Source organism: Melospiza georgiana, chromosome 8 (genome assembly GCF_028018845.1).
Source record: "Melospiza georgiana isolate bMelGeo1 chromosome 8, bMelGeo1.pri, whole genome shotgun sequence".
NCBI lineage: Eukaryota > Metazoa > Chordata > Aves > Passeriformes > Passerellidae > Melospiza > Melospiza georgiana.
The window spans coordinates 23,504,150-23,530,421 of NC_080437.1; the positions used below are offsets into that span (position 1 = coordinate 23,504,150).

Below are 26,272 nucleotides of genomic sequence, written 5' to 3' on the forward strand. Positions count from 1 at the left end.
TCTGTCCAACCCAGTGTGAAAAGAGATACCCAGCCTGATTCTGTGCCCCCACAGCATTGTCCTGCTCACCTCCCCACCACAAGAAGATGCAGGGTAGGCAGTGGGGGAAGAAGCGTGGGGTTTATTGAGGAAGGTCTCCATGCAGGGGTGGGGGGACTCCAGCAGGAACATTGAGGCCAAGGCTACCCCACACACACATCATGACTGAGCCAAAAGAAGTCCCACAGGGCAGGGTCCTCCCTCCAGGCTCCCAGGAGAGAAATGCAAGCTCAGTTCAGCTCTGCTCCCAGATAGGAATTCTTCTCCTTGGGGTGCTGGATGTCACATGGACCCTCCTATTTCCTGCTATCTGACCCTGGACCACGAACCTCCACACCTTGCTGCCAGGCTCAGGTGCTCCTCGAGGTCCCCTCTTACAGGCCAGGCTGAGAACTGGGGCACTGGTGGCAGATGCATGCAGGACACGTGGGCAGGGGAGGACTCAGCAGTGTGAGAGGAAGGGTCCTTATGGAGCTGCCCCACTGGGCACCCTCCCTGCATTAGGGCAGGTCATGGGGCAGAGTAGGCAGGGGGCTGCTGGCAGCTGGGCACAGGCAAACTCTGCCAGGACTGGGCAGGGAGCCTGCCTCAGCCATGCCACAGCTCAGCCTCGGCTGTGCCAGGCCATGAATGAGCACAGGGCACATGGCACAGAGGCAGCACCATGCCCAGCACTGCAGTTCCCTGGCCTGGACACTGGGCTGGAGAGGTGTGTGGGTCCAGCTGGGGATGGCAGCAGGTCGTGCAGGGAGCAGAAGCAAGTGCTCAGCGTCCTGGCAGTGAAGGATGCTGCTGGAGAGGATGTAGTGCCAGATGGGGGAAGGGCCAGGAGAGCAGCAATGGGGCAGTGGGTGGCACAGAGCTGGGGTGAATGCATGGCCCATCATGCAGAAGAAGCGGCACCAGTGCTCTGCCAGGCCCCCTGAAGGGTGCACGAGCAGCAGCCGAGCCACATCACAGCACCAAGGGCAGGCTGCCCCCAGGAGGGGACGCAGCAAGAGCTGTCAGTGCCTGTGAGTGCGGGGTTGTGCGTCCCCTGCTTAGCGCTGCCTGAGGCTTTGCCGCTCCCAGCGCCTGGCAACAGGGACACTGCCAGCTGGGACTGCCCCTAGCAGGGCAAGCTCCTTTCGCTTGCGGCAGGGGCGGCAGCACCAAGCACATGGAGGGCTGTAGGAGCCCCTTGGCAGCAGTTTGGCTCAGTGGGAAGCACCGGGCATGCCCCAGCAGCAGGCCCTGCCCACAGTGGGTCCGAGCAGAGGCAGACCCACTGCGGGGGACAAAGAGAAGATGGGGGTGGGCAGCCGGACCCGGTAGCCCCGGCCTCCCCCTGCTGCTCTCGCTGGGCTCAGAAGCGGGTGCTCTGGTAGTGCAGCCTGCGCAGCTCGGAGAGGCCACTGTCCCGGCAGTACGAGTCCCTGCAGGGACTCCCGGCCAGTCACCGGCCCCCCGCCCCGCCTCCACCGCCACCGCTGCTGCTGCTGGAGCTGCCGCTGCTGGAGCTGCCGCTGCTGCACCGGTCCTCGTAGATGGAGATCTCGATCTGGACCCTGCTAAGGAACACCGGTGAGATGTGCCAGCCCAATTGCCCAGACCCCACGCCCAGTCTCCCCTCACCCTTGCCATCCCCCAAGCATCCCGCTGTCCAAAGGATACGACCCTCATGCCACGCTCCAGGGGGTCAGTGAGCAGCAGCCCCCGTGGTGCATAGATCTTCTCATTCTGGTCCTGGATGTACTTGGAGATCTTCTTCAGGACCTGTCAGCACAGAGAGGGACACTCAGGGCCTGCCAGCATTGCTGTCTACTCTGGCCTCAGTCCCATGTGTGACACCCCTGAGCCATCCCTGTGCCCATCCCTGAACCCCCCCCTGCACCTCAGCACCTTCTCATAATGTGTCTCCATGCAGAGAAAGATGAAATAGGCAGTGGCACAGGCCAGGCACCCCTCGAGGTATGAGCTGCCCCCAATCTTCTCCGCCTCAGCGTAGAAGCCATTTAGGGTTTTCACAGTTTCCTCAAAAAGTTGCCGCTCAATCTAGGACAGAAACCAGGGTGAAGAGGAGTCTGGCCAGGGACTGACTCCCTGCACCACCTTATCCCCTTTCCTGGGGGTCTTGGAGAGCACTTAACTCTCTCCTCCCTGCCCAGCTGATGCCTCAGTTCGGAGGCCCCTGCCCATCTCCCACCCATACCAAGACCTGCTGCACCTGCAGCCTTCAGCAGAGCCTCCCAGTCCCCAGGAGCACCAAAACCCTTGCACACCAGCCGAGCCAGCTGTGATTGCATGCACCCAGCAGCACTGGCTGGCCCAGGGCCATACAACACCCCATAAGTCCCCACAACCTTCTTCCCTCTGAGTCCCCATAGGGCACCCCCCACCCTGACAACCTCTCAGACTCCCTACCCGGCTCTCCAGCTCAGGGGGAAACTTTGTCTGGAACTGGCACGTGGTCCCATCACTGTAATCCCGCTGCACAAAGACCTTGGTGGCCAGGGACGCGCTGCGCCGCAGCTCCTGCAGGCTGTGCACCTGAGGGCAGAGGGTGAGACGGGGCCTGCAGCCAGGGGAGCTGGGCATCCCTGCTGGAGGGCTGGAGGCCTGGGGAGCAGAGGCTGCAGAGAGCCCCTAGCACAGGCTGTGTCATGCCATGAGCACAGCCTGGCGCTGGAGGTGCAAGGCAGGGAGGCAGGGTAGGATGGAGGCAAGGGGAGGATGCTGTGGTAGCCCCCTGATCGGAAGGAGGGTGAGTGTGAGTGCTCTCAGCCCGGGCTGGTGTCTGGTCTCAGCCCCAGTGGTTCCTGCACACACAAGCATGTGTCGCCAGCGAGCCATGGCCTTCGGAGGGGACAGACCCTTGTCCCCAGCAGAGCCCCAGGACACAGCCAACCCAACAGCTCCCAGGCTGCTGAGCAGGAGCAGGGACTGGGCAGCGGGGCTGCAGCAGTGGCCCAGCGTGTGGGCAGGCTGCAGCAGGGTGTCATGAAAAGGACCGGCAGCCCCGGCAGCCCCGGCAGCAGGTGCTAAGCCCTGACTCCCCACAGGGTGTGAGAGCCCGTGCCAGTCCCTGAGCTCCAGCCTGTGGGGCAGCTTTTGTGGCTGAAGAAGGGGATGGAGGCGCCAGGTTGCGCCAAGACCCGTCCCCGTGCTTCCTCTGGATGACATGAGGCTACTGCCTGCTCTGTGCCCCACAGACCGTCTGAGGCTGTCCCGTGTCCGACCCATGGCATGTGGGAGGAGAGCCCCCCGTCCCACAGCCCAACCCTGACCCGCTCCAGCCTTCACCAAAGGCGCCCTGCCGCCACCCTGCACCCCACAGCCCTTCAGGCCCCTCACGGGCCTTTCCGCGCCCGCGGAGCCCTCGCAGCCCCGCACCGCTGTCCCCACGGACCCCCGCCCCACGCTGTCCCCCCGCAGCAGCGCACCCCACGCGGACCGAGCCCTGTCTGTGCCGCTCCCCGGCAGCGCAGGCCGGGGGTAGCCGGGGAGCAGCGCGGCCCGGGGAGCTCCGCCGCAGCCCGGCCCGGGGGTGCCGCCGCCGGGGCGCCCCCACCGCGCCGCCCGCACCCACCTCCGTGGCCATGGCGCGGCGGGCGCCGGGCCGGGCTGTGCCGTGCCGCGCCGGGGGGACCGCAGCGCAGCGGCGCCGTCTCCGGGGCCGTGCGGAGCCGCGCGGGGCCGGGCGCTGTCCGCGGTGCTGCCGAGCCGAGGGGCGGAGGCGGGCCCGGCCGCCCCGTGTGCGCAGCCGCCCGGTCCGCCGCGGCCCGCCCCGAGGCACCGGGGACGGGCGCCTGCTGCCGCCGGCTCGGAGCCCCTGCGGACGGCGGCACCGGGTGCCCCGGGGCCGGCTCCGGAGAGGGGCTGCGAGGGAGGGCGGCTGCTGTGCGTCCCGGGGTCCGGCAGGGCGAGTGCCGCAGCCCGGTATCTGCGGGATGCGGCTAGGGGTCCCTGCGGGGAAGCCTGGCTGCCGAGGGGGCTGCCGGAGGTAACAGCGGGTGTGAGGGGCCGTGAGAATGGCCCGGCAGGGATTTGGGGAGTCCAGCGTGGGACTGGCAGAGCGCCGTGCCAAGGGACCTCATCTGAAGCTGTTTGTTTGCGAAGGAGTTGCAGCTGGTGCTGCGATCAGAGCGCGGGCAGACATCAAAGAGCAGAGCTAACGAATTCCCCGTTATCTCTGCCCATTGACAGCTCAATTAGAGCCGGAGAAATGCCAAACGGGGGGAGCAGAGGCTCTCCCGGGAGGCGAAGCAGGGGGGCTCCCAGCTGGGCTGCAGTGGGGCAAGGGATGCAGTAGCTGGGCACAGGGCCCTCAGCAGGCAGGAGAGCTGCCAGCCTTCCCTGGCACCTGGGCCGTGCTGGGGGCAGCGCCGGGCCCTGCCCGAACATCTGCTCTGGCACATAACATGGGTAACAGATAACACAGATAACTCACAGCTAACACAGCTAACTCACAACTAACACAGCTAGCACACAGCTAACTCACAGCTAACGCAGCTGACACAGAGCTTACACTGCTAACACACAGCTAACACACAGCTCACACAGCTAACACACAGCTAACTCACAGCTAACTCACAGCCAACACAGAACACAGCTAACACAGATAACACACAGTTTACACACAGCTAACACAGCTAACACACTGCTAATTCACAGCTAACACACACAGCTAACACAGCAAACATGCCATAGCCAGATCCCTGCAGCGCAGGGGTAGCTCTGTCTGACTCCTGCTCCCCACTCTGAGCACCAGCCCAGGATTTGGGCAGGGCAAATGGAGGCCTGGGGGTGGTTGGAGCATGGCAGGGGTTGTGACCAAGGCACCAAAGGACCCATGCAGTCAGGGACCCCAACTGGAGGGCTCATCTACCCCACAGACACAAAGCCATGGATCCCACAGCTTTTGGGGAAACCTGCTGCTCCCAAGAGTCAGAGCAACCCTGTCCCATTCTTGGCTGTTTTTGATGGCCTGGAAAGGCTCGGGATGGCCTTGGGACAGCCCACACTCCAAAGGATGAAAGGAGTCTTCAGGTCTTCAGTGTTTATTAATTTTTATCCACAATATCTTCTCTCAACCCGACAGAGGTCCGCACAGCACGTCAGCCATGAGCACACTGTGTGCCCTCGGGGCGGTCACTTATCTTTATACCCAAAACTACGTATAAGATATTTACCTATTTTCCCCAATACCTTTCACCCTTATTGCCAAGTGCACATTTAGTAAGAACCAATCCCAAAGTGCCGCCACCACCACAGAAGATGGACGACAAGAAGAAGAAGAAGAAGGACAGGACACGCCCTAATTCCTCCATCTTGTCTCCCTAGAACCCTCCTGTACCGGGATTCTAAAACCTGTGTTTCACACCATAATTAATCTATCCCTTCACCATTTATCCCCGTGTGATCCTCCCATCCTCATACAGGTGTCGTCTCCTGTGCAGGATCGAAGTCCAACCACCAGACACTTCTGGCAACGTTCCAGGGCCTCTGAGCCCCCCAAGGGTTGTCTCGGTGAGTCTGCACATCAGGACTGATGCGCTGAGATCCCACACAACCCTGCCAGCCCGCTCTCCAGAGCAGTGAGGCACACCCTGCCTCGATGGTGCCACAAAACCAAGGGCACCCTTGAGAGGGTGCTGTGTGAAGTCTCCCATGCAGCAAACACGTGCATGCACATTGGCACAGGCACTCGTGCATGCACTCAGGTGCCCACCCAGGTGCACATGCAGTGTGCTCACACACCTAAGCCTGTCCCCAGACGTCCCCAGCCCCTGCCTGCCATGTCCTTCCTGTGCTGCGTGCCACTGCCGCATCAGTGCTGGCCTGCCCGCCTGGCAGTCCTGCGGGTTGCCATGGCAATGCTGTGCCTGCCAGGAGATGGAGTTTGCTCTCCTGAGCTGCAGTGAGGGACCAGGAGCAGCGGGGAGATGCTCTCCCTGCCATCCAGGCTCTGCACATCATCCCACATCCTGTAGTGTTGCCCCAGGGTTGTCTGCTCTGGCTACACCAACCCAGCCCAAGCAAAGAACTTTTGGTTCATGTGCTTCACAGGCCATGGACCTGCTGTCTGTATGTGCATGTCCCATCCTTTGGTGGGACATCCCCCAGAACAGGGAGCTGCCTTCTGCCAGCCACACTGCCCAGGAGGGAGCAGCAGGGACAGCAGGGGCTCGGGGTAGCCTCAGTGTGCTGCATGGCCCTACTGCCCTCCCCAGACCACTGCACTGTGAGGGGACCTGGCAGGGCCCTCACCCTTCTGCTCAGCCCAAAGGGGGGATTTTTCAGGCTGCCCAGCAGCAGGGATAGGCATGGCTGATGCCAGAGCTTCCTTTACTCCCCTGCCTGGCTCCTCCCTTGCACCTGGGGTGGGCAGCTCTGACCTGTCTTGCAGACAGACCCCACAGATCTCTCCTTGCCCTCAGCCCTGGCTCACCTCCCAGAGGCCCTGGCCCCATGGGACAGACACGGGGCACACTTGGTACCCCTATGGCCAGCCCTCAGCAGGCAATGTGCCCACCACACCACAGCAGGCATGGCCCAGCAGTGCCCCTGCTCCAAGCCCTGCACTTGACTCCCAGCCCAGGACCAGGGGTGTCCTGGGTGTCTCTGGGCGCATGGTGCTGCACCTCATCCCAGCATCTCAACCCTCACTGCAGTGCCAGGATGACCAAGGCCTGTGGAGGACAGCTGGAGCCCTGCAACCAGTCTGGGATCAACCCCTGCGGCTCCATCCTGTACCCCCTGCCTGCTGAACCCCTCTCCAGCCTGTCAGAGCTGTCAGCAGCTCCAGCTTTGCTTCAAAGGGGCCACAGAAGGGCATGGCAGCTGCTTCTCCTAGCACTGGAAGTGCTTTCAGTAATGGTGAGGAGCATGAGCTCACAGTCCTGGCGAGAACAACGGTGACATTTGGGAGGCACAAACACAGCGTGATTAGCTGATAACCTTTCCTGAGAGATCCCAGGTGTGTGCACCTGGGAGGGAAAAGGGAGGGAGATGAGGCCCCCACACTGTGAGCCTCTGGAAAACAGCTCCAAATGCCCCAGCCTGCCCCTTCACACAGGACATGGAGAGTGCTCCAAACTGGGACCAACTGACCCTACAGACTGGGCACCCTGAGCGTGGACACCCCTCTGTGGCACCTGCAGCCCAGCTCTGTCCAAGTGAGGGGTGGTTCCAGGACCCTCATTGCACTGGGAGCCCCCACAGAGGGGGGGCAGCCCCCCAGCACATCCCACAGAGTCCACAGGCTGGGAGACACAGCATCCTCCGGCACACGGGCAAGCAGAGGAGGATGTGGTTTCGGAGCAAGGTGCCAAGGTCTGCCATTAGCAAAGGAGCCAGCTGGGAGCAGGGACTGTGTGAGGATTGCTCCCACACCGGGCGTGGGGCTGTGGTGGGGCAGGAGGGACGAGCAGCACTGCAGAGCAGGTCCCCACGCATGGTGCCACGCTGTGAGGGAAAGGGACCCCTCCTCAGAGGGTCTGCACATGCGACATGCCCCCTCCCTGCCCTGCTGAACGCCGGGGGCCGGGATCGGGGTGTCCGGCGGCGAACAGGGAGGGTCTGTGTGCAGGCTGGCAGGAACTGGGCAGGGCCGGGAGGTGCTGGCTGGGGCTGGGAGGGCGCCGGGGCAGTCTGGGCTCCGCAGCTGGGCCGGGAGCGCTGCCAGCACATTCCTGGGGCTGCCGGGCAGCGGGAGCGTGTGTGGGCGCGGGGCAAGGGCACGGCGATCGAGCGCTGACCCTCCCGGCCGAGCCGCACCGCCCGGGCAGCCTCGGCCCCGCCGTGCCCCCGTCATGCCCCAGCCTCCGGGCGGGACCACCCCCGGAGCCGTGCGGCCAGCCCGGCATTGCCCCCGGCCGGGCTGCTCTCCCGGGAGCTGCTGTGCAGGGACAGCGCCAGCGTGCCGTCCCTCCTGGGACTCGGCATGGCCTCTCCCAAAGGCCCCTGCTCCGCTCTGGGTGCAGCCCAGGAACCAGTGCGGGACTGGGACAGGAAGGGTGAGGGGATGGGGAAAGAGGAGAATGGGAGAGAGCCCACTCAGCCCACCCACCCAGCCCCCGGGGATGCATCTCTGCTGACAGAAACAAGGCCGGTAGCACCCAAAGCTGCGGCAGAAAGGTGGGTGGGACACAAGGATGGAAGGAGGCGGCCGGGACCCTGCTCAGCTGCTCCTTCCCTGGGAGCCTCCCTTCGCTGCTACAGGACCCGGTCCGTGCTACAGCCAGGCACGGGTACCCCCAGGGAGGGTCGGGAGTGTCGAGGCAGCCCCCCAGGTGATGTGCTCTTACTGTGTCACCCTGGCTGGCCGTCCCCGAGGTCCCCAGCGCAGAGGGGGCAGACCCCATGGCCCCGCTTCCGGACTCGCTGCTGTGACAGTGGCACAGGCAGTGACACAAGCGGTGGCACAGCCAGCTTTCTGGAGTGACAGGAGCAAGTGTCTATCTCCCGGACAGCTGCATGGCTGCAGAACGGAGATGTGGGCACCGGAGCAGCCAGCGCAGATGAGACGCACAGGGAGGGGTGCCAGCTACAGCTGTCTTGGGTCCATCCCCTTCTCCGGGGTACAGCCCAGAGCAGCCTGGGACATCCTGGGTGGGAAAGGGTTAATGAAGCCCCGCGAGTGCAGCAGGGGCTCCCCAGAGCAGAGGCACAGACTCAGCTCGAGGTAAGGCTGCCAGGACACCGCACGGGGGGCAGAGACTGCTCTTGTGGGGCAGCCGTGACCAGGAGGTCACTCAGGGCTCTAATGAGGGCGTCATGGCAGTTGGAGGGCCTGGGGCAGCTGGCAGGGAGACCCTTGCTCAGCCCCAGCCTCGCCAGCCCCCTCACCTTCATCTGCTGTGGTGCCAGCTGGCACGGAGGGCTCAGCACCCCCAACACCTTCCTGGGAGGAACTGGGGGTGTAGAGGCCAGACTGGGCAGTGGGATGGGGCAGGCTGAGAGCCAGGAGCTATGGTTCCGTGGTCAAGAGCAGGACAGTGCTGGCAGTGCCACAGGAACAGCCCAGGGACATGGCACACCCACAACGGTGCTCAGTATTGGCACTCTGGCAGCTCCACCCTGCACACCCGGCCTCCCTCTGCCTCTGCTCCCAGGCCTCACCAGCCCTTCCCAGCCCAGCTCTCATGGCAATTACACCCTGCCCAAACCCATCCATCACGGATTAGCTATTTTCTATCAGCATTTATCTCCAGACAATCTTACTCCTGCCGTGACAGCCCGATGCCTCGATCACCCTCCCTCCTGCTACCAGGCAGCCCTGATAAGAGGCTGCTGTATCTTATCGGGCTCCCCGGCAGTTACACATTAATGGTGCCATCTCCGGGCTGGGTGGGATGAACCCAGCCCACCCTCGGGCTGGAAGCAAGCAGCGCTGGGTGATGCAGTGATGGCTGCTGAGCACACAGGGCATGGGCAGGGCGGGCAGGCTGCAGGGAAGGGCAGGCTGTGCAGCTGAGGTTCCCAGCATGGCCCCAAAGCAGATGTACCCCAGCGGGGCTGGGGGACAGTCCCTGCCCCCAGCCCAGGGCAAAGAGCAGCTGCTATCACTGCCTGCACTGGACTGTTTGCTCTCTCAGCCCATTAACAGAGCTGCCTTATCCGGTGGGCAGGGGCCAGCGGCAGCCCAAAGCCCGCTGGCCAGGCAGGGGCATCGATCATGGGAAAGGGAGGGGTGCCCCAGATAACCCCTGCAGACAAATGGGTTTCTAATGGGGTCTTAAGCCTTGCACCCCCCATCTCCAAGGGAATGGGGGAATGTCATCTGGGCAGGAGCCTCATGTCACTGGGGCCCTAGCTTTGCCCACACCTTGAGCACTGGCAGAGCCTGGGTGCAGGTCCTTTGCTGGAAGGTGTAATCCCAGCTATCCTGTGCCAGCAGACCATGCACGCCCAAGGTGCATGCTGGCAGAACCACCCATGAGGAATGAGGACCCCATGCCCATGGCATTGCCTCGTTGATGGCATACCTGGCATCTGGGTACAGGAGCCCTGCCAGGGCTGCAGCGTGAAGCTTCTGGGGTGTCCCTTTCCTTAAACCCCAGCCCCCTAAGCATGTTGTTTAGGGAGAAAAGAGTGGGGAGTGGGGTGGCACAGGGTAGGAAGCAGGGTCCCCTGCCCTGTGGCAGAATAAGCCACTGGGGTGCCAGGTGGGATGGGGGCAGCGGGACTGGTGAATAACGGGGACAGCCTGTGGCCACAACAGCTCGCCATGGACAGGCGAGCCAGCCCTTCTAGAAAGCATCACCCTGGGGGCACACAGAGCCACGGTGGGCTGGGAGAGTGCATGCAGGGGGGCTCCCTGTGGGGCGAGGGGCATTGGAGCGCCATGTGCCAGGGAGGGAGGGAGGGAGGGAGGTGGCAGCGGCGCGGGCAGACGAGGGGGAGCCGGGGGCCAGCCCCGCGGGGCCCGGCAGGCAGAGCAGATTGGCTGCCGGCGAGGTCTCCAAGCTCCTTAGAAAGGGCAGCGAGCGTGGGAGGCGCTAAGGGAGCAGGCAGGGTGCCGAGCCACGCTCCCGTCCCGCTCGGCAGCGGCGATGCCGCAGGCGGGCACCCCCCCGGGCTCCCGGGGCACGGCGCTGCTGGCCCTGTCGCTGCTGCTGGCGGGGTCCCTGGGCGGCGGGCAGCACTACGACTACTACGGCTGGCAGCCCGAGAGCCTGCCCCACGGGCGCTTCTACGGGCGGGAGCCGCAGTGCCTCGACATCCCGGCCGACATGCAGCTCTGCCGCGACGTGGGCTACAAGCGCATGCGGCTGCCCAACCTGCTGGAGCACGAGACCATGGCCGAGGCCAAGCAGCAGGCCGGCAGCTGGGTGCCCCTGCTCGCCAAGCAGTGCCACACCGACACCCAGCTCTTCCTCTGCTCCCTCTTCGCCCCCGTGTGCCTCGACCGGCCCGTGTACCCGTGCCGCTCCCTCTGCGAGGTGGTGCGGGACTCCTGTGCCCCCGTCATGGAGTCCTACGGCTTCCCCTGGCCTGAGATGCTGCACTGTGGCAAGTTCCCCTCTGACCACGAGCTCTGCATCGCCGTCCAGTTTGGGAACAGCAAAGCCACGCCGCCCCCAGGTAAGCGGGAAGGGTACTGCGGTGGGATGGGAATGCGTGTGGAGCCCTGCACAGGTGTCCCTTCACCCCTCAGAGCACAGCCCAGGACACCGGTGCTGGCCAAGGACTCTGTGTGTAATGGGGCGGGAGCGGGCACAGGATCAGCTTTGTCTGGGCACTATTGCCCAGAACACTGTGCTCCCAGCTGTCCCGGGATGAGGAAGAACACGGCATGAGCTGGGAGCCGCTGGCCGATCCACCGCAGTGTCCCTCTGCTGCCGCTGGGTCCTATGCCAGCAGGAGAGAGCGTGCTGCACCTGCGGTGTCAGCCCCACACTGGCGCTGCAGGGTGGCTGTCCCCTGAGCCACGAGAGGGGACATCATCCACAGGCAGTCTAGGCTCAGGGTCAGGGCTGGGACAGCCTTTAGGCTGGGACCGCTCTCGCTGCTGCTGTGCTCTAAAGTGCCAGCATCTGGTGGGAGGGTGTCCCCATCTCTCCTCCCCTCCTGGGGGGTGACCCTGGCCTGCAAGGTGCTCTGTGCCTCTCTGCATCACCCCAGCACAGCTACCTAGGGAGCAGAGGAGCTGCTGGGGCTCTCCCAAGCGTGTCCCCGAGGAGCTGGCCCTGGTGACGAGTACCAGCAGCATAAAGCTGTGACACTAACTGATCTCTCACCACAGTGTCCAAGATCTGCACCCAGTGTGAGATGGAGCACAAGGCGGATGGCATGATGGAGCAGATGTGCTCCAGTGACTTTGGTGAGTGCTGGGGTCTCCTTCTCAGCCTCCCCTAGGTCTGGCAGCTGGGGTGGGAGTTGGCCAGAGGTGGGGTTGTATGGGGACAGCCCCTGGGAGACCCCTGAGCCGTTCCCTTGGACCCTTCATGCCTGGGATGGGTGCACCACAGGAGACATTGGTGGGGGATAGGGGGGAAGACATTTGGGAGGGTCACTGGGGGCTTCTGCTGGACCCTCCCCAACAACCCCTTTCCCCTCCCCACCCAGTAACTTCCCCAGGGATGGGCTGCACCCTGTCGTGCCCAGGTCCCCGGCCCAGGCCCTCCCCTCCCCAGCACCCAGCAGTGCTCCCTCCCTCCCTCCCTCCCTCCCCAACCGTGCCCGCTGCCCCACGCAGTGGTGAAAATGCGCATCAAGGAGGTGACGGAGGAGAACGGGGAGCGCCGGCTGGTGGCTGCCCAGAAGAAGAAGGTGCTGAAACTGGGCCCGCTGAAGCGCAAGGACACCAAGAAGATGGTGCTGCACATGAGGAACGCGGGTGCCTGCCCCTGCCCCCAGCTCGACAGCCTCAGCGGCAGCTTCCTGGTCATGGGCCGCAAGGTGGGCGGCCGCCTGCTCCTGCTGGCCATCTACCCCTGGCAGAAGCACAACAAGGAGATGAAGTTTGCGGTCAAGTTCATGTTCTCCTACCCTTGCCCACTCTACCACCCCCTGCTCTATGGGGCTGGGCAGCATTAGGGTTTTTGCCCACCCTGCCCTTTCCCAGAACTCCTGCACTGGCCCAACATCCCGCCCCTGGCTTCTCTGGCTGCACCCCAGGAGCTCAGCTCTGCTCACCTCAGCCCCTTGGCTGTGCCCCAGAACCCAGCTGTGCACCTGCAGGATTCCCTGCTGCATTTGTGGGAGCCCTGATCCACAGCCAGGACACCTGCCTCCCCCCAGGAGCCCTACTCTGCACCCCTGGGATCCCTGTTCTGCTTCCAGGACCCTCACCCCTGTCCAGGAGCTTAGTCTGGACCTGGGACCCTTGTTCTGCATGCTTGTGAGCCCTGGTCTGTACTGGACACCCTTGTCTACTCCCGGGTTCCCCACCCAGAAGCCCAGAGACCCTTGCTTTCATTTAGGATCCCTGCTTGGCCTTCTTGGCTACACGTGGGAGCCGTCCCCTGCAGCCATGTCCTTTGCCCAGCTCCCTCATGATATGCCACGGACCCTCAGCCCCCCAGTCCCTGTTCTGGCCCACCAACACATCCCATGCCCTCACCTGGAGCTCACATCCACCCCTGGATTGTCTCACCTTCCAGAGGTCCAGCCCAGCCCAGGCAGGTCCCTCTGTTCCCACAGACTGACTCCCTGCAGACCGAGTGCCCAGAGCTGCACAAACCCCTGCTGGGCTCCCCCACTCCCCACAGCACACAGCTCACACCTCCAATGCCCCAGGGCAGCCCTGCTGCACCCCTTGCACACACCCTGCTGTGACCCAGCCACGCACCCCTTGCCCACCAACACCACAGTAAATTATTCCAGCTCAGAGGAGTCTGTGTGCCACTCACTGCAGCTCATGGGTAAGAACCCTTGGGGCTCCCTCAGGGACCCCAGAGGATTGGGAGGGGGGTCCCAGTCCTGCCCACTGAGTGAGGCAGCCTGAGAGAGCGAGGTCACCTCAGGATCTGGCTCTGGCCCCACTCAGGTGCTGTGCCCAGAGCCTGAGCCTGGGCAGTCCAGCCAAGCCAGGGGATGTGGTTCCTGGTGGTCACAGGCATCCCTGGAGCCTCAGGCACCCCTGCCACTCCAGGGAGCCTGGGAGGGCATCAAGATGAACAGCATGGGGGGACAGGGCCATCACTGCTGCTGCAGCCTCACAGCTGGGTTTGGCAGTGGTTTGACAGGGAAGTTTCTTCCTTTTCTTCCTTTGTCACCCCAGGGGATAAATCCATGGTCTGGGAGCTCCCAGCACTTGTGAGAAGCCTGGCACTGAGCATCAAAGGGGACAGATACTGGACCAGGCAGCCTCCAACCCTGCCCTCCCCATACCATACCATCTGAAAGTCCTCTCTGCAGCTCCCTGCCAGCCCTGCTTGGCTGCCAGACCTCCCATGCCACAGCCTCCATCCTCCGCCAAAATGACTCCTAGGGCCACCCACGTGCACTGGCCAGGACCCTCCCAAAGCCCCATGAGCAGGGCAGCCTTCAGCCCAGCCCTGATGGCAGCAGGGCTGTCCCTTAGCTCAGCTGGACTGCCAAGCTGCCCCCAGTCACAGCTGGCAGGGGACAGCTTGAGGGACCCCGTCATTCCTGCTGTGCAAACTGGTATCCACCATCCCAAAGGGTGAGGGGCCCAAGGTGCTGCCTGGACATTCCCCCAGTGGCCCCCTGCCACTGCCTTCTCTTCAGAGCTGACCAGCCTCAGGGAGCTCCTGGGACAGGGAAATTGGGGCTGCAGGATCCCTGCACCCACCCTCTTCTGGCTGACAAGAGCACTGCGCACCTGCCCTGCTCTGGGCTGACCTCTTCTCCCTCTGCCCTCCTTGGGCATGGCCTTGGCCCCACTGGTCAGCCTCCAGAGCCCCAGATCTCCCACTCTGGCCCCACAGCCAGCCAGGAACATGGGCCAGCCAGCCCCTGCCCCAGCCTTGCACCAGAAATGGGCATTTCTCCCTGGCCACTGGGGAAAAAATGGGGAAAAAATTAAAATATTATTAGGTTTGTTCAGAGCTTGACTGCAGAGCACACTTCCATAGGAATAAACACTGTCAATTACATTTTATTGCAAAACTTTAAAAGCATAAATAAAACCCCATCTCCCACAGCCTAAGTTTATCTGTAGCCCTCTGTATTCTGTGTCATTAGCATCTTCCCAGAGAGTGTTCAGACATACATGGACATAGTGCTCACTGCTCCAAGTGTTTTCTCTAGAAATATGAGTGGCTCCTCCACCTCCCACTGTCAGCTGTCTGAGCAAGCTGACCCCTCACAGTCCCTCCCAGGCCAGTAATATCCCATTGCAGACACCCTCACAAACACACCCACAGCTCTTGTGGTGCCACACAGCCCCCTCCCCAATGCTACAGCTGCTCCACTCACTGCCTCCACTGCTCAGCCCTCTGCACAGCACTCCCCTGCACACCCAGCACAAGCCAGACACCCTCATCATCAAATGCCAAGTCCAGCTTTTCTCCAAATGTCCATGTGAAGGAGTTTATGAGCCCCCGGCCAAGCTAAGTGTTGAGGCTCTGCCACACAGGAGCTCCCACACTGGGGGGATGTGGAGCTTGCAGCAGGGTCTGGGTTCCAACAACTTCTCAGACGAGTGGGTGTCACAGCCTGGTGGGCACTGACCCCCCAGATTCCCTGGCTTGGGAGAAGCTGCAGCTGGCTGGCAGGGACCCAGGCCATGGCTGCTCCCAGCTGCACAGCAGCCAGGGTCACATTCCTGGGATAGCTGGGAGCTTTGCTCTTCACACAAGGAAAGGTCATCCTTGTGCACACAGGCAGCTGGTGGGAGCACCACCCGGGGAGGGCAGGGGAAGGAGCAGCCACGGGAGGCAGAGGGAGCTCAGTAGCTCCTGTCAGAGCTGAGGTGCTCCCTGGCTCCAGCCCAGCAGGATCCAGCCCTGGCACAGCTGACAGGCAGCTGCACACAGCTCTGAGCAGGGGGCAAACAAGGCTACAGCAGGACACAAGATGGGAATTCCAGTAAAGCGGTGGCACAGACCACTTCTCCAGGAGCACCTGCAGGACAGCAGGGCCAAAGCCACAGAGGTGTCAGAGTGACCTGGGACAGCTTTTACTGGTATGACACAAGAGGCAGCTGAGGACAAGAGATTTATTGATCATTCTCTATATGCATTTATATATTAATCTGTAGTAGAAAGCAGCAGTCACTAAGTGCACAGAGCAGCACCAACTCCTGCCTTTTGTCACACTGGAGACCCAGCCACACAGCCCAGTCCAAACTCATTCTCTTTCCTCCTCCAGGTTACAGCCAAATTCGGGGGTAAAAGACTAAACCTGCAGGCAGTGAGGCTGAGGAGCACAGGAGTGACTAGCAGAGTCTCAGCTGAGCCAGGATGAAAGACCTAGCTAGTCCAGACCCCAAGGGATGCAGGAGGAGCTCTGAATTGATCCCAAAAATACAGTCACTTATAGCACAGTGCTGGGAAAGGTAGGGACAGAGCCCTGAGGTTGTTCTGCCCCACCCGGGAGGCAAAGGCAGGACCACGAGTAGGAAGGATGGCTCTTCCATCACTGAGCCAGGCCCAAGGACCTGGGCAAGCACGTGGCAGGGCACAGCAGGTGCCAGAGAGCACCCAGGGCTTGGAGCAGCTGCAGGGATGGGGCACAGCTGTGGGCAGTGCTCCTCCACAGCCACCCAGCTGGTGCATGGCAAGGAAGGCTGGTCCGTCCAGCCCGGCGCTGGCAGGAGGAGCACAAGGGCAAGCGTCCTCTGGCAGGGAGTGCCATGCTGGGATCCAAACACTGCAGGCTCCCAGTGGCAGGGGTGCCTGCCCGCTGTCCCAGGTGTCAGGCAGTGCAGGACACAGGAGCTAGCTGGGCCTGGTTCATCACTTGATGAGCACCTGGTTGCAGAGCGCGCACACAAACACTGTCTCCTTCTGAGCCTCCGGGGCTGGAAAGGAAAGCAAATGTTACAGATGATCCCCCTTTCCCACCATGGGCTAGGCACCCCAGCCACAGAACTGCTTCGAGAGCTGCAAATTCATCACTGCTCTGTCCTGAGCCAGGCTGTGCTGGGCACGTCCCGTCCACCCTCCCCACCAGGGCTGGGGCAAATGCCTGGGCACACAGAACAGGGGGAAGCAGCAGCTCTTCCCTCCACCTTTCAACTCACCCGTGGCTCCCATCACAGCCTTGGGGACTTTGAAGGAACAACACCTGGAGCAGAAGCTGTTCCCACAGTTACTGCAGCTCCGCTGTGGAGGAAGATGGAGGTGAGACCCAGATGTGGTACCAGACTAACCCAGGAATAAGTGAAAGGGGTCAAAAGTCTATACCTCCTTCTGAGAACTGCCCACAGACTGTGTGCCAAGCATTGCACACAGGGCTCAGATAAGGCAACAGGTCATTCCCACTAGCAGACCCATGCTCTGCTTCACCACAAAGGCCACAGGAAATGGACTAAACCAGGGCACAGAGCAGGTATCTTCTACAATAACACATGAGTTTGGCCTGAGGCAGCTTCCAAAGGAGTAAATGGACAAATGCTGTACAACACAAGGGATCTCTGGTGCCATTATGCATGTGACAACAACTAGCATTTAGCTGAGGTCATTTGGGCTGTGACCGAGGCCAGACACCTGAACTGCTGGGGAAAGCTGGGGCAAGCCAGACATGAGCAACACCTCTGCCCCAGGTGCAGACAGCAAGCTGGGGCAGAAGCTGAAGACTCACCCTCTTCTTGAGCACAGAGAAGGTGGCAGCACAGCCCGTGCAGTTCCCTGAAAGAAAGAGAGCAGAGGTCAGACAGGGCTCTGCTGCCTGGGGCTGCAAGTGGCACAAGAGCATCTGTAGCTGTAGCTCAGAGGTGACATTGCTGCACCTTCCGTGTTTGCCCTTCCCAGGAGTGCTGAGACCATTCTCCCCACAGAGTGGAAAAGGTCCCTGGAGGTGTCAGCACAGCCTAGCACACACCACACACCCTCTCCCAGTCCTCGGGTCACCACTGGGAGCAGCACAGAGCCCAGGCTGCTGAGCTCCCCAGCAGCACCTGCTCCCACACTCACCGAAGTTGTTGCTGGGGTAGCGCTTGCGCAGGCGCTCGGTCAGGCGGGACACCTTGCTGCGGATCACCTCATTCTTGCTCATAAAACCATTGTCTGGGAGGCTGAGGTCAAACTCTGCTGAGCACTGAGAGCTCTCATCATCCTCCTGCAGAGAGCAGAGCCAGCTGAGCACAGTAGGGTGGCTGGGGGCACTCTGAGGGCTGCAGGGCAGCCCATGCCAGAGGCAGGCACCCAACAAACTGGGTGCTGCACCTGGCATTTCTACAAGCCACCAGCAAACCAGGCAAAGCTCCAGCTGGGAGGAGATCCCACACCCTGGCATGGCAGTACTCACCATGACCAGCAGCTGGTTCTCCTTTTCCCGCAGCATGGGACAGAGAGGAGAGTGAGCACACACAGAGTCAGAGGCACCCAGCCCCACAGTCACTCTCTCTGAGCACCCAATTTGCTCAGCAAGGTCTTTGTCCCTTTCCCACCTCAGCTGCCCCACCCCAACCAGCCTCAAACCTCAATTGCATCTTTGAACTCTTCATCAGGTTCTGCTTCCTCTGCTTCCTCCACACTGCCAGGGGTAAGGTCCTACAAGAGATTCACAAAGTTAGTCCTGCTGTTCCCCTGCCCCTGTTCAAAGGTGGCCCCGCATTTCTGGGCAGGTTCCAGGACAATGGATCTGGCCCCAGGCAGCCTCACAGATGACACAAGTGTCAGAAGGTGAGGTTAGCCCCTGCCTCCTCAGACCACATCCTTACATGTGGCAAAAGGACTGAGACAAGCCCCCAGGGCAGAGAGCAGCATCCCAGTAACTCAGGAGTGGCTCACAGGCTTCCAGCAAATCTGGCAGCTGGGAGAAGTTTGTGTGTGGAGGGACACAGGCACAGTCAGACCCAAGGGCTGACTCTGCAGCTCCCACCCCACAACTGCCAGCCCTGCCCCTCTCTCACCTCGGCACTGGTGGGGGTGGGGGTCCGATCGGGGGCAGCAGCTGGTGGCAGGGGTTCAGCAGGTTCTGGAGTGCTCTCGAGGGGTTTGGAGCCCACACTCTGCTCAATGGAGGCCTTGAGCTCCCTTATCACTGGTAAAAAGGGGAGTACAGCTGGAGTAGGGCGGCATTTCCCTACTCCCAGCCACATCACACAAAAGCCTGATCTCCAAGTTCAAGGTGGGGCATTGACACACTCCTCTGTTCACATATCAAAGCTAGGACAGAAAGGAAGCTCCTCCCCCCCCACCACCACCTGCCCCAGCTCAGGACAGGGAATGGCAGGAGCCAACATCACAGCTCAGACACATCCAACACTCCTCCAGCATGAGCCACAGAAGAGGGCTCCTCTCCCTTCCAATGGCATGTTTTCAAGCCTGTGTCATACACTGCCACAGGCACTGAATGTGTTTGAAGTCCTGAAGAGCAGGGTCGGGGATCAAGAGAGATGGAGAGGCTCACACACAGCCTTCATTGACAGACCCTGGTTTGCCACACCACAGAGAAGAAAATGAAACAGCACCTGAGCTGGAACACACATCAGGAGAGACTCTCACCTCCAACAGCTGAGCCCCAGGAGCACACCACCCACCCTGGGCTGCTGAGCACCACCCCTAGGGCATCATTGCCTTCAGGGGGGTTCAGGGTATATGGCAGAGCCTGACACGGGACAGTGGGCTCATGTGAGGGAGAGGTCCAGGGAAGGATCCCTGGCTTCAGAGGGCCCTTCCCCAACCCATCACAGCCAGGTCTCATACCTTGATAGAACTGGGTGTTGCCCAGAAAGAGGGTGCTATTGAGGATGGCCAGGACCCAGCAGAGGGGCAGCAGGTAGAGGACACAGATAGTACCCAGTAGTGCCCCATAAAACCTGTGGAAAACAGCAGGATGCTGTGGTCAAGTCAGAGCAACTCACACAACAGCATAAAACTCCTTCCTTCATCTGGTGTTCCATCTGTTCTCTCCAAGTACCAAACAAATCAAACACAGCACCACAGGCCTGGCTGAGCCTCTCTCCCCACCAAGCCTACCCCAGGGTTCCTGAGCCAGCACTACTCACTGGGAAGAGACAGTGGGGTTCTCCCAGTACAGCACACGGTACACTGCCTCACAGCTGCAGCACATCCCGTTCAGAAACCCCTCCAGCTGGATCAGGCTGCGAACGAGACAGTCACAAAAAACCCCACAAACGCACACCCTCGTTCCCCACATTCACGTGGGTTACGGCAGGAGCCCCTACAGCCTCCAAGAAGCCTTTGTGGCTGCAGAGGCCCCCACAGCCCCAGCGCTGGGGAGGGCCCGGCACTCACAAGCTCTTGACCTGGGCGATGGCCTCCTGCCGCGAGAGCTGCACCTTGCGCAGGTCCTCCCTGCGGATGCTGTGGTACCTCCTGCGCACCAGCTCCGGCTCCGAGGGCCGGGCCCGGCACGTCTCCTGCAGGTAGCCCAGCAGGGCCGGCACCGCCACCAGCAGGGCGAGCACCGAGTACCAGGCAGCTGCAAGAGGCGGGACAGCGTCAGCCGCGAGGGTCCGGGAACGGGAGCAGCCCCGACCCCCGGGACGCACCTTGGCCGAGGGTGAGCAGGAGGAAGTTGAGGCCGAGGCAGACCAGGAGAGAGCACACAGGCCGCTGCCACCTGCCGACAGGGGGAAGGCCAGGGACATGAGACCCGGGCACGGTCCCGGTCCCGATCCCGATCCCGCCCCAGCCCGCACCTACCGGAGGAGGGAGCGGACACCGTCGGCAGCGTCCCGCAGCGGCTCCAGGTAGAGCTCCAGCCGCCGGTAGCTCCGCACCAGCTCCAGCAGGTCGAAAGCAGCGGCGGCCTTGGGCGGCGACGGCTCCGGCGGGGCCTCAGCAGCTCCCGCCGCCCCTTCCGAGCCGCCTGCCGCCCCGTCCCGCTCCACCGCCTGCATGACGGGACCGGCACCGGGAGCCGAGCGGCCCCGCCGCGCTCGGCCCGACACCGCCGCGCGCTCCCGTGACGCGACGGGCGCGCCGTGAGCTCCGCGCGGCCAATGGGAGCGGCGCGCCGGGAGCCCCGCCCGCGGGGAACGGGAACGGGCCGCGCCCGGCGCTCCGGGCCCGCCCGGCTCCGCCCGCGCTGCGTGCCCGCCGCCTGGCTGGGGCCTGTGGGCCGGCACGCCCTGGGCGGGAGGCGCGGGGCGGAGTCTCGGTGGGCTCGGTCTAGACACGGGGGTCGGTCCCGGCCCGGTCCCGATTCGGGTGTGCTGTGGTGTAGGGCTCACTCACAGCCTGGATCCAGTCCCACTGATCCGGGTCTAATCCAGGTTCAGGGCTCAGTCCCAGTCTGGGTCTTGGCGTGGCCTGCATCCAGCTGTGTCGGTCATGGTGGGTTTGTCCCCGTGAGGTTGCTGGGCCACCTCTCCCCGAGGAGAGACCAGGGAGCAGCCTCACACCGAATCCCTGGAGGGGAGCAGCAGGTTCCCCACGGGCCCTGAGCGTGGCTGGCAGCTCATTCCCTGCCCCTCCATACCCGCAAAGCAGCCCAGCCCTGGGTGCGCTGGCACTGCCCTGCCCAGCAGCCTGCACCCTGCTCGCACTGCTCAGGGCACCATGGGCCGTCCTCCAAGGTGCTTGCAGTAGAGCAGAGATGCTGGCTCCCAGGGATGCTCTGGGGATCCTGGATTCTGTCTGATGCCAAAAGTTGTAACCTTGTTATAATTCTTGGCTGGCTCTTGGACAATGAGGGTACAGTGCTGCTGCCGACTGCCTGCAGCCTCTGATGAACAGGGCATGTGTCCCATGGGCACAAGGGGGAACCCAGTGACACCTCAGCTGCAGGTCCAGGTCCCAGACTCAACTCTGTCCCAAGAGTGTGTCCCAGAGCTGTGGCCAGGCCGGGGAGATGCAGGCAGCCCTCCATTGGCCCCTGACCCACCAAGGGGCATTCCGTGTGTACATGGCTGCCCATGGTGCCCTGGGCAGACAGAGGGCCCTTTCAGCACCAAGTGACGAAGCCCATAGGAATGCAGCTACATCCTGTCCTCAGTACATCCCATACCCAAAGCCCTGGGACTTGGCCTCCCTCTGCTCTGTCCAGAGCCCCATGTGAGCATCAGGCTGTGCCCAGTCTCTGACATGCAGCAGGGCCAGGCTTAAGCCCAAGGGCAAAGGCTTAAGCCTCTCTAGTAGGAGCAGTGGCTCAGCATGAGGGAGCCTCCCTGTGATCCCAGAGCACCCCAGGACTTCATGATTATGGCCAGAGACTCCAAGCAGAGAGGCCCCAGGGTGCAGGGCTACAGAGCTGGGTGTGATCTCAGCTCAGACCTCATACCCAGCAGATCCCAGCTCCAGCACAAAGCCCCACACACCCAGTGAGCGCCAATATTGCTTTATTTGGAAGGTGAATCCATTGGCACCTGAAAGGAGGCTGTAGGGGGATAGAGCTGGTGTGACAGACAGGGCTGCAGAAAGCCAGGAGAAGGCACTTGTCGTGGCAGAAGCACCGAGGGCATTTTGGACAGCCTGGGCCAGGGGCCGCACCAGAGTAAGGCAGGGGCAGGCGGTGTCAGGGACCAGCCTTGACACAGGGCACAGACAGCATGTCCTGCCCAAGGAAGGGGTACATGGCCTGGGGCATGACGGGGTATGCACTGGGACAGCACATTATGGTGGAAGTGGCGACCCAGTACCAATCCCAGACCCCTTCAAGGCCCCAGGTGAACCATGGCTGCTGCTCTACACTTCAAAACAGGTGTCAGGGAACCCCGGGCAATAGGCAGCTGTGGCCAGCTGCTGGGGACACCTGTCTCACTGATCTAAGTCTACAGAGAGATGGGAGCAGACCCTCCCTTGAACCAAGAGCAATACAGACCTGCCCCCAGGCAGGGTGAGGAGGGCTTGTGGCAGGGCAGCCCTAGTGTGGCACTGCTCCAAAAATTGTCTCTAGGTGCCCATCTCTCTAGTCAGCCCTACATGGTGTCGTCAGGGCTTGGCACCTGGTGGGTTCTGGAGGCTGATCCAGGACTCGGCTGGCTCCAGTGCCAGTGTCCTCTTCTGTTCTCCAAGACAGGTTGTGCTCCCACAATGCCTGGCCCCAGCTCCCCCATGGCGAGAGTGCCAGCACAGACTGCTGCAGTGCTCACCCTTCCCCTCCACCCCACCACAGTCTCCAGGCCCAGTCCCACAGAGTCCAGAGATGAAGATTTTCCAGGATGATAAACCAAGTGTGGCAGAGACAGGCAGGGCTGCAGGCTGGTCTCCAGAACCATCAGCAAGGCTGTTTCTGTCCCTTTTGGAATAGTCTGGCCCCAGGGCTGGTTCAGTGGCTCTGGTGGCTTGGAGCCACAAACCTCTCTGCAGGGACAGCAGGAGGAGAGAACAACCCCATGACTGGCTCCCCTCAACCTCTGGGGCACCTGGCCCCATCCCAGGACTACATAAACTCTAGGGCTGGAGGAATTTCCCCCCTGCCCAGGGTCACAGAACAGGTTACGGCTCCCCTTGTCCTTCCCCTCCCTGCACAGCAATGGAGGCCTTGCTGCCCTGCTCAGTTTCCAAACTGGACTGGGGTGATGCTGGATCTGGCTGTGCAGTACTGAGTGTCTCTACACCCCTCGAGTGCAGGGCAGGGAGGCACTGAGCCCTTTAGGGCTCCAGTAAGATAAAGGATGTTTTCAGGCCAGACAGAAGGAGGGGCCCAGGCTGGGGAAGCCAAGTTCAGAGCCTCCCTTAGGGAATTGTGGAGGCGCCTTGCAGCTGGAATGGCAAGATGGGGCTGCCAGCAGGTCGGGGGGGTTATGCCCATCCAACTCCCCTAGGCACTGCTGCCCCCAGCTCAGCTCCCCCAGGCCAGTCCCCCTTCTACCCCAGGGAAAAGTCAGCACCCACCTGAACATGCAGCACTGGCAAGACCAGGGGATTTTGGCTTGAGTCCTAGGGGGGCTCCCAAAGATTGGTATCCCTCTTAGGGGCTCTCCATTTGGGTCCTTCCACTTGCAGTATCCTATGTCTGTCCAGGGCTAGGAGAAGGGCCTGTGCAGTGGCTCGGTGTCCATGCTGTCTCGGTGCTCTGCAGGGGAAGCCGTGCTCGGCAAAGGCCTCTGTCTGTCCATCCGTCTGTGCAGGAGTCTCTGGAGGAATTGCAGTGCAGTCAGCCAGGAGGGGATGGGGTGGCAGGGTCGTTTCATCCCAAGGACAGGCTGTGTTCTGTCTGCGGCTGAGAAGGGGAGCCAAGTGGCACGGGATGTCAGATGATGTCTCGCTGGTCCTGGCAACGCCGCAACAGGCAGTAGAGCCCGGAGAAGAGGTACAGGCAGGCAGTGATGCCCCCACAGATGGAGGCGCTCAAGTAGGCACTGTACAGGCAGTGCTGGCTGTAGCCCGGCAGGTTGCAAAAGCTTCTCTGCTTGGCCTTGTGACCCATGATGCCGGTGGCAGCTGCGTAGAGCCCCACACCCAGTGCCAGGTCGTGCACCAGGTTGGTGAGGAGCCAGCGGGAGCCCAACCAGGGCACCAGCTCCCAGCGCCCCAGCAGGCTCAGCCCGAAGAGGGCCAGGGTGAGGAGCCAGACGAGGACGGCGGCAAACAGAGCGAAGTGGGCCGCCCCTTCGTACTTATGAGCCGCTACCGTCACCCAGAAGGCAGCGCCCAGAGCCAGCTGCCCCAGGCGTAGCAGGCCCAGCGGGCTCCGCAGGAAGGCGCGATGGAGGCTGAGAGAGCCGCGGGCCGGCGGCCCCGGAGGCGGCGGCACCGTCGGGGGAGCCGTGCGGGCCATGGCGCGGCCCTGCCTACTCCGGCGCGGCTCGGGCGGGACTCAGGGCCCCGGCGGCGACTTCCTCCCTGGCTGTTGCCAAACATCTGGCACTTAGCGGTCCTCCCCGCGCGGGGCCTCTCTCCTCTCCTCCCTGCCCCGCCTCCGCGCCCCGCCGCACCTCCCGCCAGCCCATCGGACACCCGAGGGCCGCGGCGGATGCGCCGTCGGGCAGGGACCGCCGCGCCTCTCCCGTCCCGCTGCCGCCGGGGCGGGCCACAACGCGAGGCGCGAGGGGCGGCGGGAGGACGTGGGCGACCGATGCCGGTGGCGGGGCGCAGGGACAGCGCACCGGGACCCCGTGCGGCGGCCGGCGGGGGGCGCGCGCCGGGGTTCCCCCTACGTCATCCGGGATTCCCTCCGGAGTGCTGAGCGGCGGGGCCCCGCCCAGGGGCGAGGCCTCGCACCCCGCCCTTGACGTCATCTGCCACGTGGCCTCCAGCGAGGCGGGGCAGCCGCGCCCCTCGGCGCCGATTGGCCGTGGCAGCGGGAGGCGGGCGGGGATCGCGGGGGGCGGGGCCGGCACGCTGCGGTGAATGAATGGGGCGCGCGGCTGTGGCGGGACCCCGGCGCGGTGGCGCGAAGCGGGTCCGGGAACGCAGCGGGCACCAGGCGCAGCCGCCACCGCCAGGTCTGTGCGAGGGGCCGGTGGGTGCGGGGCAGCGTCGGAGCGAAAGTGGGTCACGGCGAGGCCCAGCGCCCCGGGCAGGGCGGGACCGGACTTGCGTGCCCCGGCCCGAGCCGGGGCGTCTCCCGCGTTCCCGGGCGGCCGCGCCTGTGCGGCTGGCCCCCTGCCCGGCATCCCGGACCGCCCTTAACCCGACGGCCCCCCTTCCTCACTGGGCATCCGCGCCGGATCCCGGGGGAGGCGGACCGGACCGGGCGGCGAGACCGGAGCCTGACGCCGACTGTTCGGTGCCCGCAGCGGCCAGGGCCATGGGCACTCCGGCCTCGGTGGTGAGCGACTCTCCGGGACGGCCGGCGCCCGCAGCCCGCGCCCGCAAGCGGGCCTCGGCCAACATCTTCCAGGGCGTGGGGCTGCGAGAGCTGCGGAGCCTGTTCCGGAGCGGCGGGGCCGAGCGGCCCGAGGAGCGCGCCCGCCTCGTCTGGCGGTACGCGGGCCAGCGGCGCATGGCGCGGGCCCTGCGGCGGCTCCGGCGGCGACGGACAGCCCAGCCCGGCGGTGGGATGGCCGCGCTACGGCGCTTCGAACACCTTCGGTAGGTACGGGCCGCGGAGGCGGGGCAACCGGGGGAAGTGCGGCCGGGCCACGCCGCTAACACACAGCTCTTGCCCGTAGGATCGCGGAGAAGAAGCAGGAGGGTGACTGCGGGGCCAAGAGGGGCTCGGGCTCCATGCAGCAGCGCTGAGCAGCTGGGCCGCGGCGAGCAGCCTTCCAAGGACCCTAAGTGTACTGGGCAGGGTGCAAGGAATGGTTAATAAAGGGCGGACAGTGGTGCCTGGGTGAGGCTCTGGTTGTGTACTGCCCATCCCTGAGTGGCAGAACCGTGGTCCAGGCTGTTGTACAGCACTTAGTGCAAAGGGAACAGCCCCACACCACAGGTGAGGTGGGAACAGACCTGTGGGTCATCTGTTCCAGCCTCCCTGTTTAAGCAGGTTCATCCTAGAGCAGATGTCACCAGCATCACATTCAGATGGTTCCTGAATATCTCTTGTGAGGGAGACTCCACAGCCTCTCTGGGCAATCTGTTCCAGTGCACAGTCATACAGTAACTGCCCTGGCACAGTCACAGGGACAACTGAAGAACAAGCTACATGCTGCCCTTCATGAAAAGGAACACGAGGAAGAGAGAATAGAGATTCTCCAGGGAGAGATTTCTCTGCTGGAAGACCAGCTGGCCAAGCTGGAAGAGTGTAGTGCTCAGCAGAACGGAGAAGTCATGGGGGATATTCTGAAGCTTGAGGAGCTGAAGCAGGAAGTATTCGG

General features: G+C 62.9%; 5 protein-coding genes across 6 annotated transcripts; 2 read left to right on the forward strand and 3 right to left on the reverse strand.

The window, feature by feature from the left end:
- Positions 1-1,382: 1,382 nt before the first annotated feature.
- GOLGA7B (golgin A7 family member B) lies at positions 1,383-3,666 on the reverse strand. Its single transcript, XM_058029417.1, has 5 exons — positions 3,608-3,666; positions 2,443-2,568; positions 1,921-2,073; positions 1,693-1,794; positions 1,383-1,579 (listed from the first exon to the last, which is right to left on the reverse strand). The coding sequence occupies exons 1-5, from the start codon at positions 3,617-3,619 to the stop codon at positions 1,475-1,477; spliced, it is 498 nt and encodes a 165-aa protein (XP_057885400.1). The 5' UTR covers positions 3,620-3,666; the 3' UTR covers positions 1,383-1,474.
- Positions 3,667-10,574: 6,908 nt separating this feature from the next.
- On the forward strand, positions 10,575-12,561 carry SFRP5 (secreted frizzled related protein 5). Its single transcript, XM_058029424.1, has 3 exons — positions 10,575-11,106; positions 11,768-11,845; positions 12,221-12,561. The coding sequence occupies exons 1-3, from the start codon at positions 10,575-10,577 to the stop codon at positions 12,559-12,561; spliced, it is 951 nt and encodes a 316-aa protein (XP_057885407.1).
- A 3,074-nt stretch (positions 12,562-15,635) lies between these two features.
- ZFYVE27 (zinc finger FYVE-type containing 27) lies at positions 15,636-20,501 on the reverse strand. 2 transcript variants are annotated; one of them, XM_058028927.1, is made up of 12 exons: positions 20,268-20,501; positions 20,114-20,184; positions 19,857-20,043; positions 19,607-19,702; positions 19,305-19,417; positions 18,509-18,639; positions 18,075-18,146; positions 17,902-17,922; positions 17,568-17,712; positions 17,236-17,282; positions 16,676-16,757; positions 15,636-16,453 (listed from the first exon to the last, which is right to left on the reverse strand). In XM_058028927.1, exons 1-12 carry the CDS (start codon positions 20,462-20,464, stop codon positions 16,389-16,391), a joined length of 1,227 nt encoding a protein of 408 aa, XP_057884910.1. In that variant the 5' UTR covers positions 20,465-20,501; the 3' UTR covers positions 15,636-16,388. The 2 variants fall into 2 exon arrangements, with proteins under 2 accessions (XP_057884910.1, XP_057884912.1); XM_058028929.1 differs by lacking the exon at positions 17,902-17,922.
- Positions 20,502-23,390: 2,889 nt separating this feature from the next.
- MARVELD1 (MARVEL domain containing 1) lies at positions 23,391-24,288 on the reverse strand. Its single transcript, XM_058029497.1, has one exon. The coding sequence runs from the start codon at positions 24,286-24,288 to the stop codon at positions 23,761-23,763; it is 528 nt and encodes a 175-aa protein (XP_057885480.1). The 3' UTR covers positions 23,391-23,760.
- Positions 24,289-24,908: 620 nt separating this feature from the next.
- On the forward strand, positions 24,909-25,833 carry AVPI1 (arginine vasopressin induced 1). Its single transcript, XM_058029535.1, has 3 exons — positions 24,909-24,955; positions 25,250-25,544; positions 25,625-25,833. Exons 2-3 carry the CDS (start codon positions 25,261-25,263, stop codon positions 25,692-25,694), a joined length of 354 nt encoding a protein of 117 aa, XP_057885518.1. The 5' UTR covers positions 24,909-24,955; positions 25,250-25,260; the 3' UTR covers positions 25,695-25,833.
- Positions 25,834-26,272: the final 439 nt, after the last annotated feature.

Excerpts from the sequence above, each read along its gene's own strand:
- GOLGA7B (XM_058029417.1), bottom strand. Across the intron at positions 1,795-1,920 it reads TGGAGACACATTATGAGAAG|GTCCTGAAGAAGATCTCCAA; the intron begins GTGCTGAGGTGC and ends CTGTGCTGACAG. Across the intron at positions 1,580-1,692 it reads TGGAGCGTGGCATGAGGGTC|ATCGAGATCTCCATCTACGA; the intron begins GTATCCTTTGGA and ends AGCAGGGTCCAG.
- SFRP5 (XM_058029424.1), top strand. The coding sequence starts at position 10,575 with ATGCCGCAGGCGGGCACCCCCCCGGGCTCCCGGGGCACGGCGCTGCTG. Across the intron at positions 11,107-11,767 it reads CAAAGCCACGCCGCCCCCAG|TGTCCAAGATCTGCACCCAG; the intron begins GTAAGCGGGAAG and ends CTCTCACCACAG. Across the intron at positions 11,846-12,220 it reads GATGTGCTCCAGTGACTTTG|TGGTGAAAATGCGCATCAAG; the intron begins GTGAGTGCTGGG and ends TGCCCCACGCAG.
- ZFYVE27 (XM_058028927.1), bottom strand. The coding sequence starts at position 20,464 with ATGCAGGCGGTGGAGCGGGACGGGGCGGCAGGCGGCTCGGAAGGGGCG. Across the intron at positions 18,147-18,508 it reads CCACCCCCACCAGTGCCGAG|GACCTTACCCCTGGCAGTGT; the intron begins GTGAGAGAGGGG and ends AATCTCTTGTAG. Across the intron at positions 17,923-18,074 it reads AGTTCAAAGATGCAATTGAG|GAGAACCAGCTGCTGGTCAT; the intron begins GTTTGAGGCTGG and ends CTGCGGGAAAAG.
- MARVELD1 (XM_058029497.1), bottom strand. The coding sequence starts at position 24,288 with ATGGCCCGCACGGCTCCCCCGACGGTGCCGCCGCCTCCGGGGCCGCCG.
- AVPI1 (XM_058029535.1), top strand. The coding sequence starts at position 25,261 with ATGGGCACTCCGGCCTCGGTGGTGAGCGACTCTCCGGGACGGCCGGCG. Across the intron at positions 25,545-25,624 it reads CGGCGCTTCGAACACCTTCG|GATCGCGGAGAAGAAGCAGG; the intron begins GTAGGTACGGGC and ends TCTTGCCCGTAG.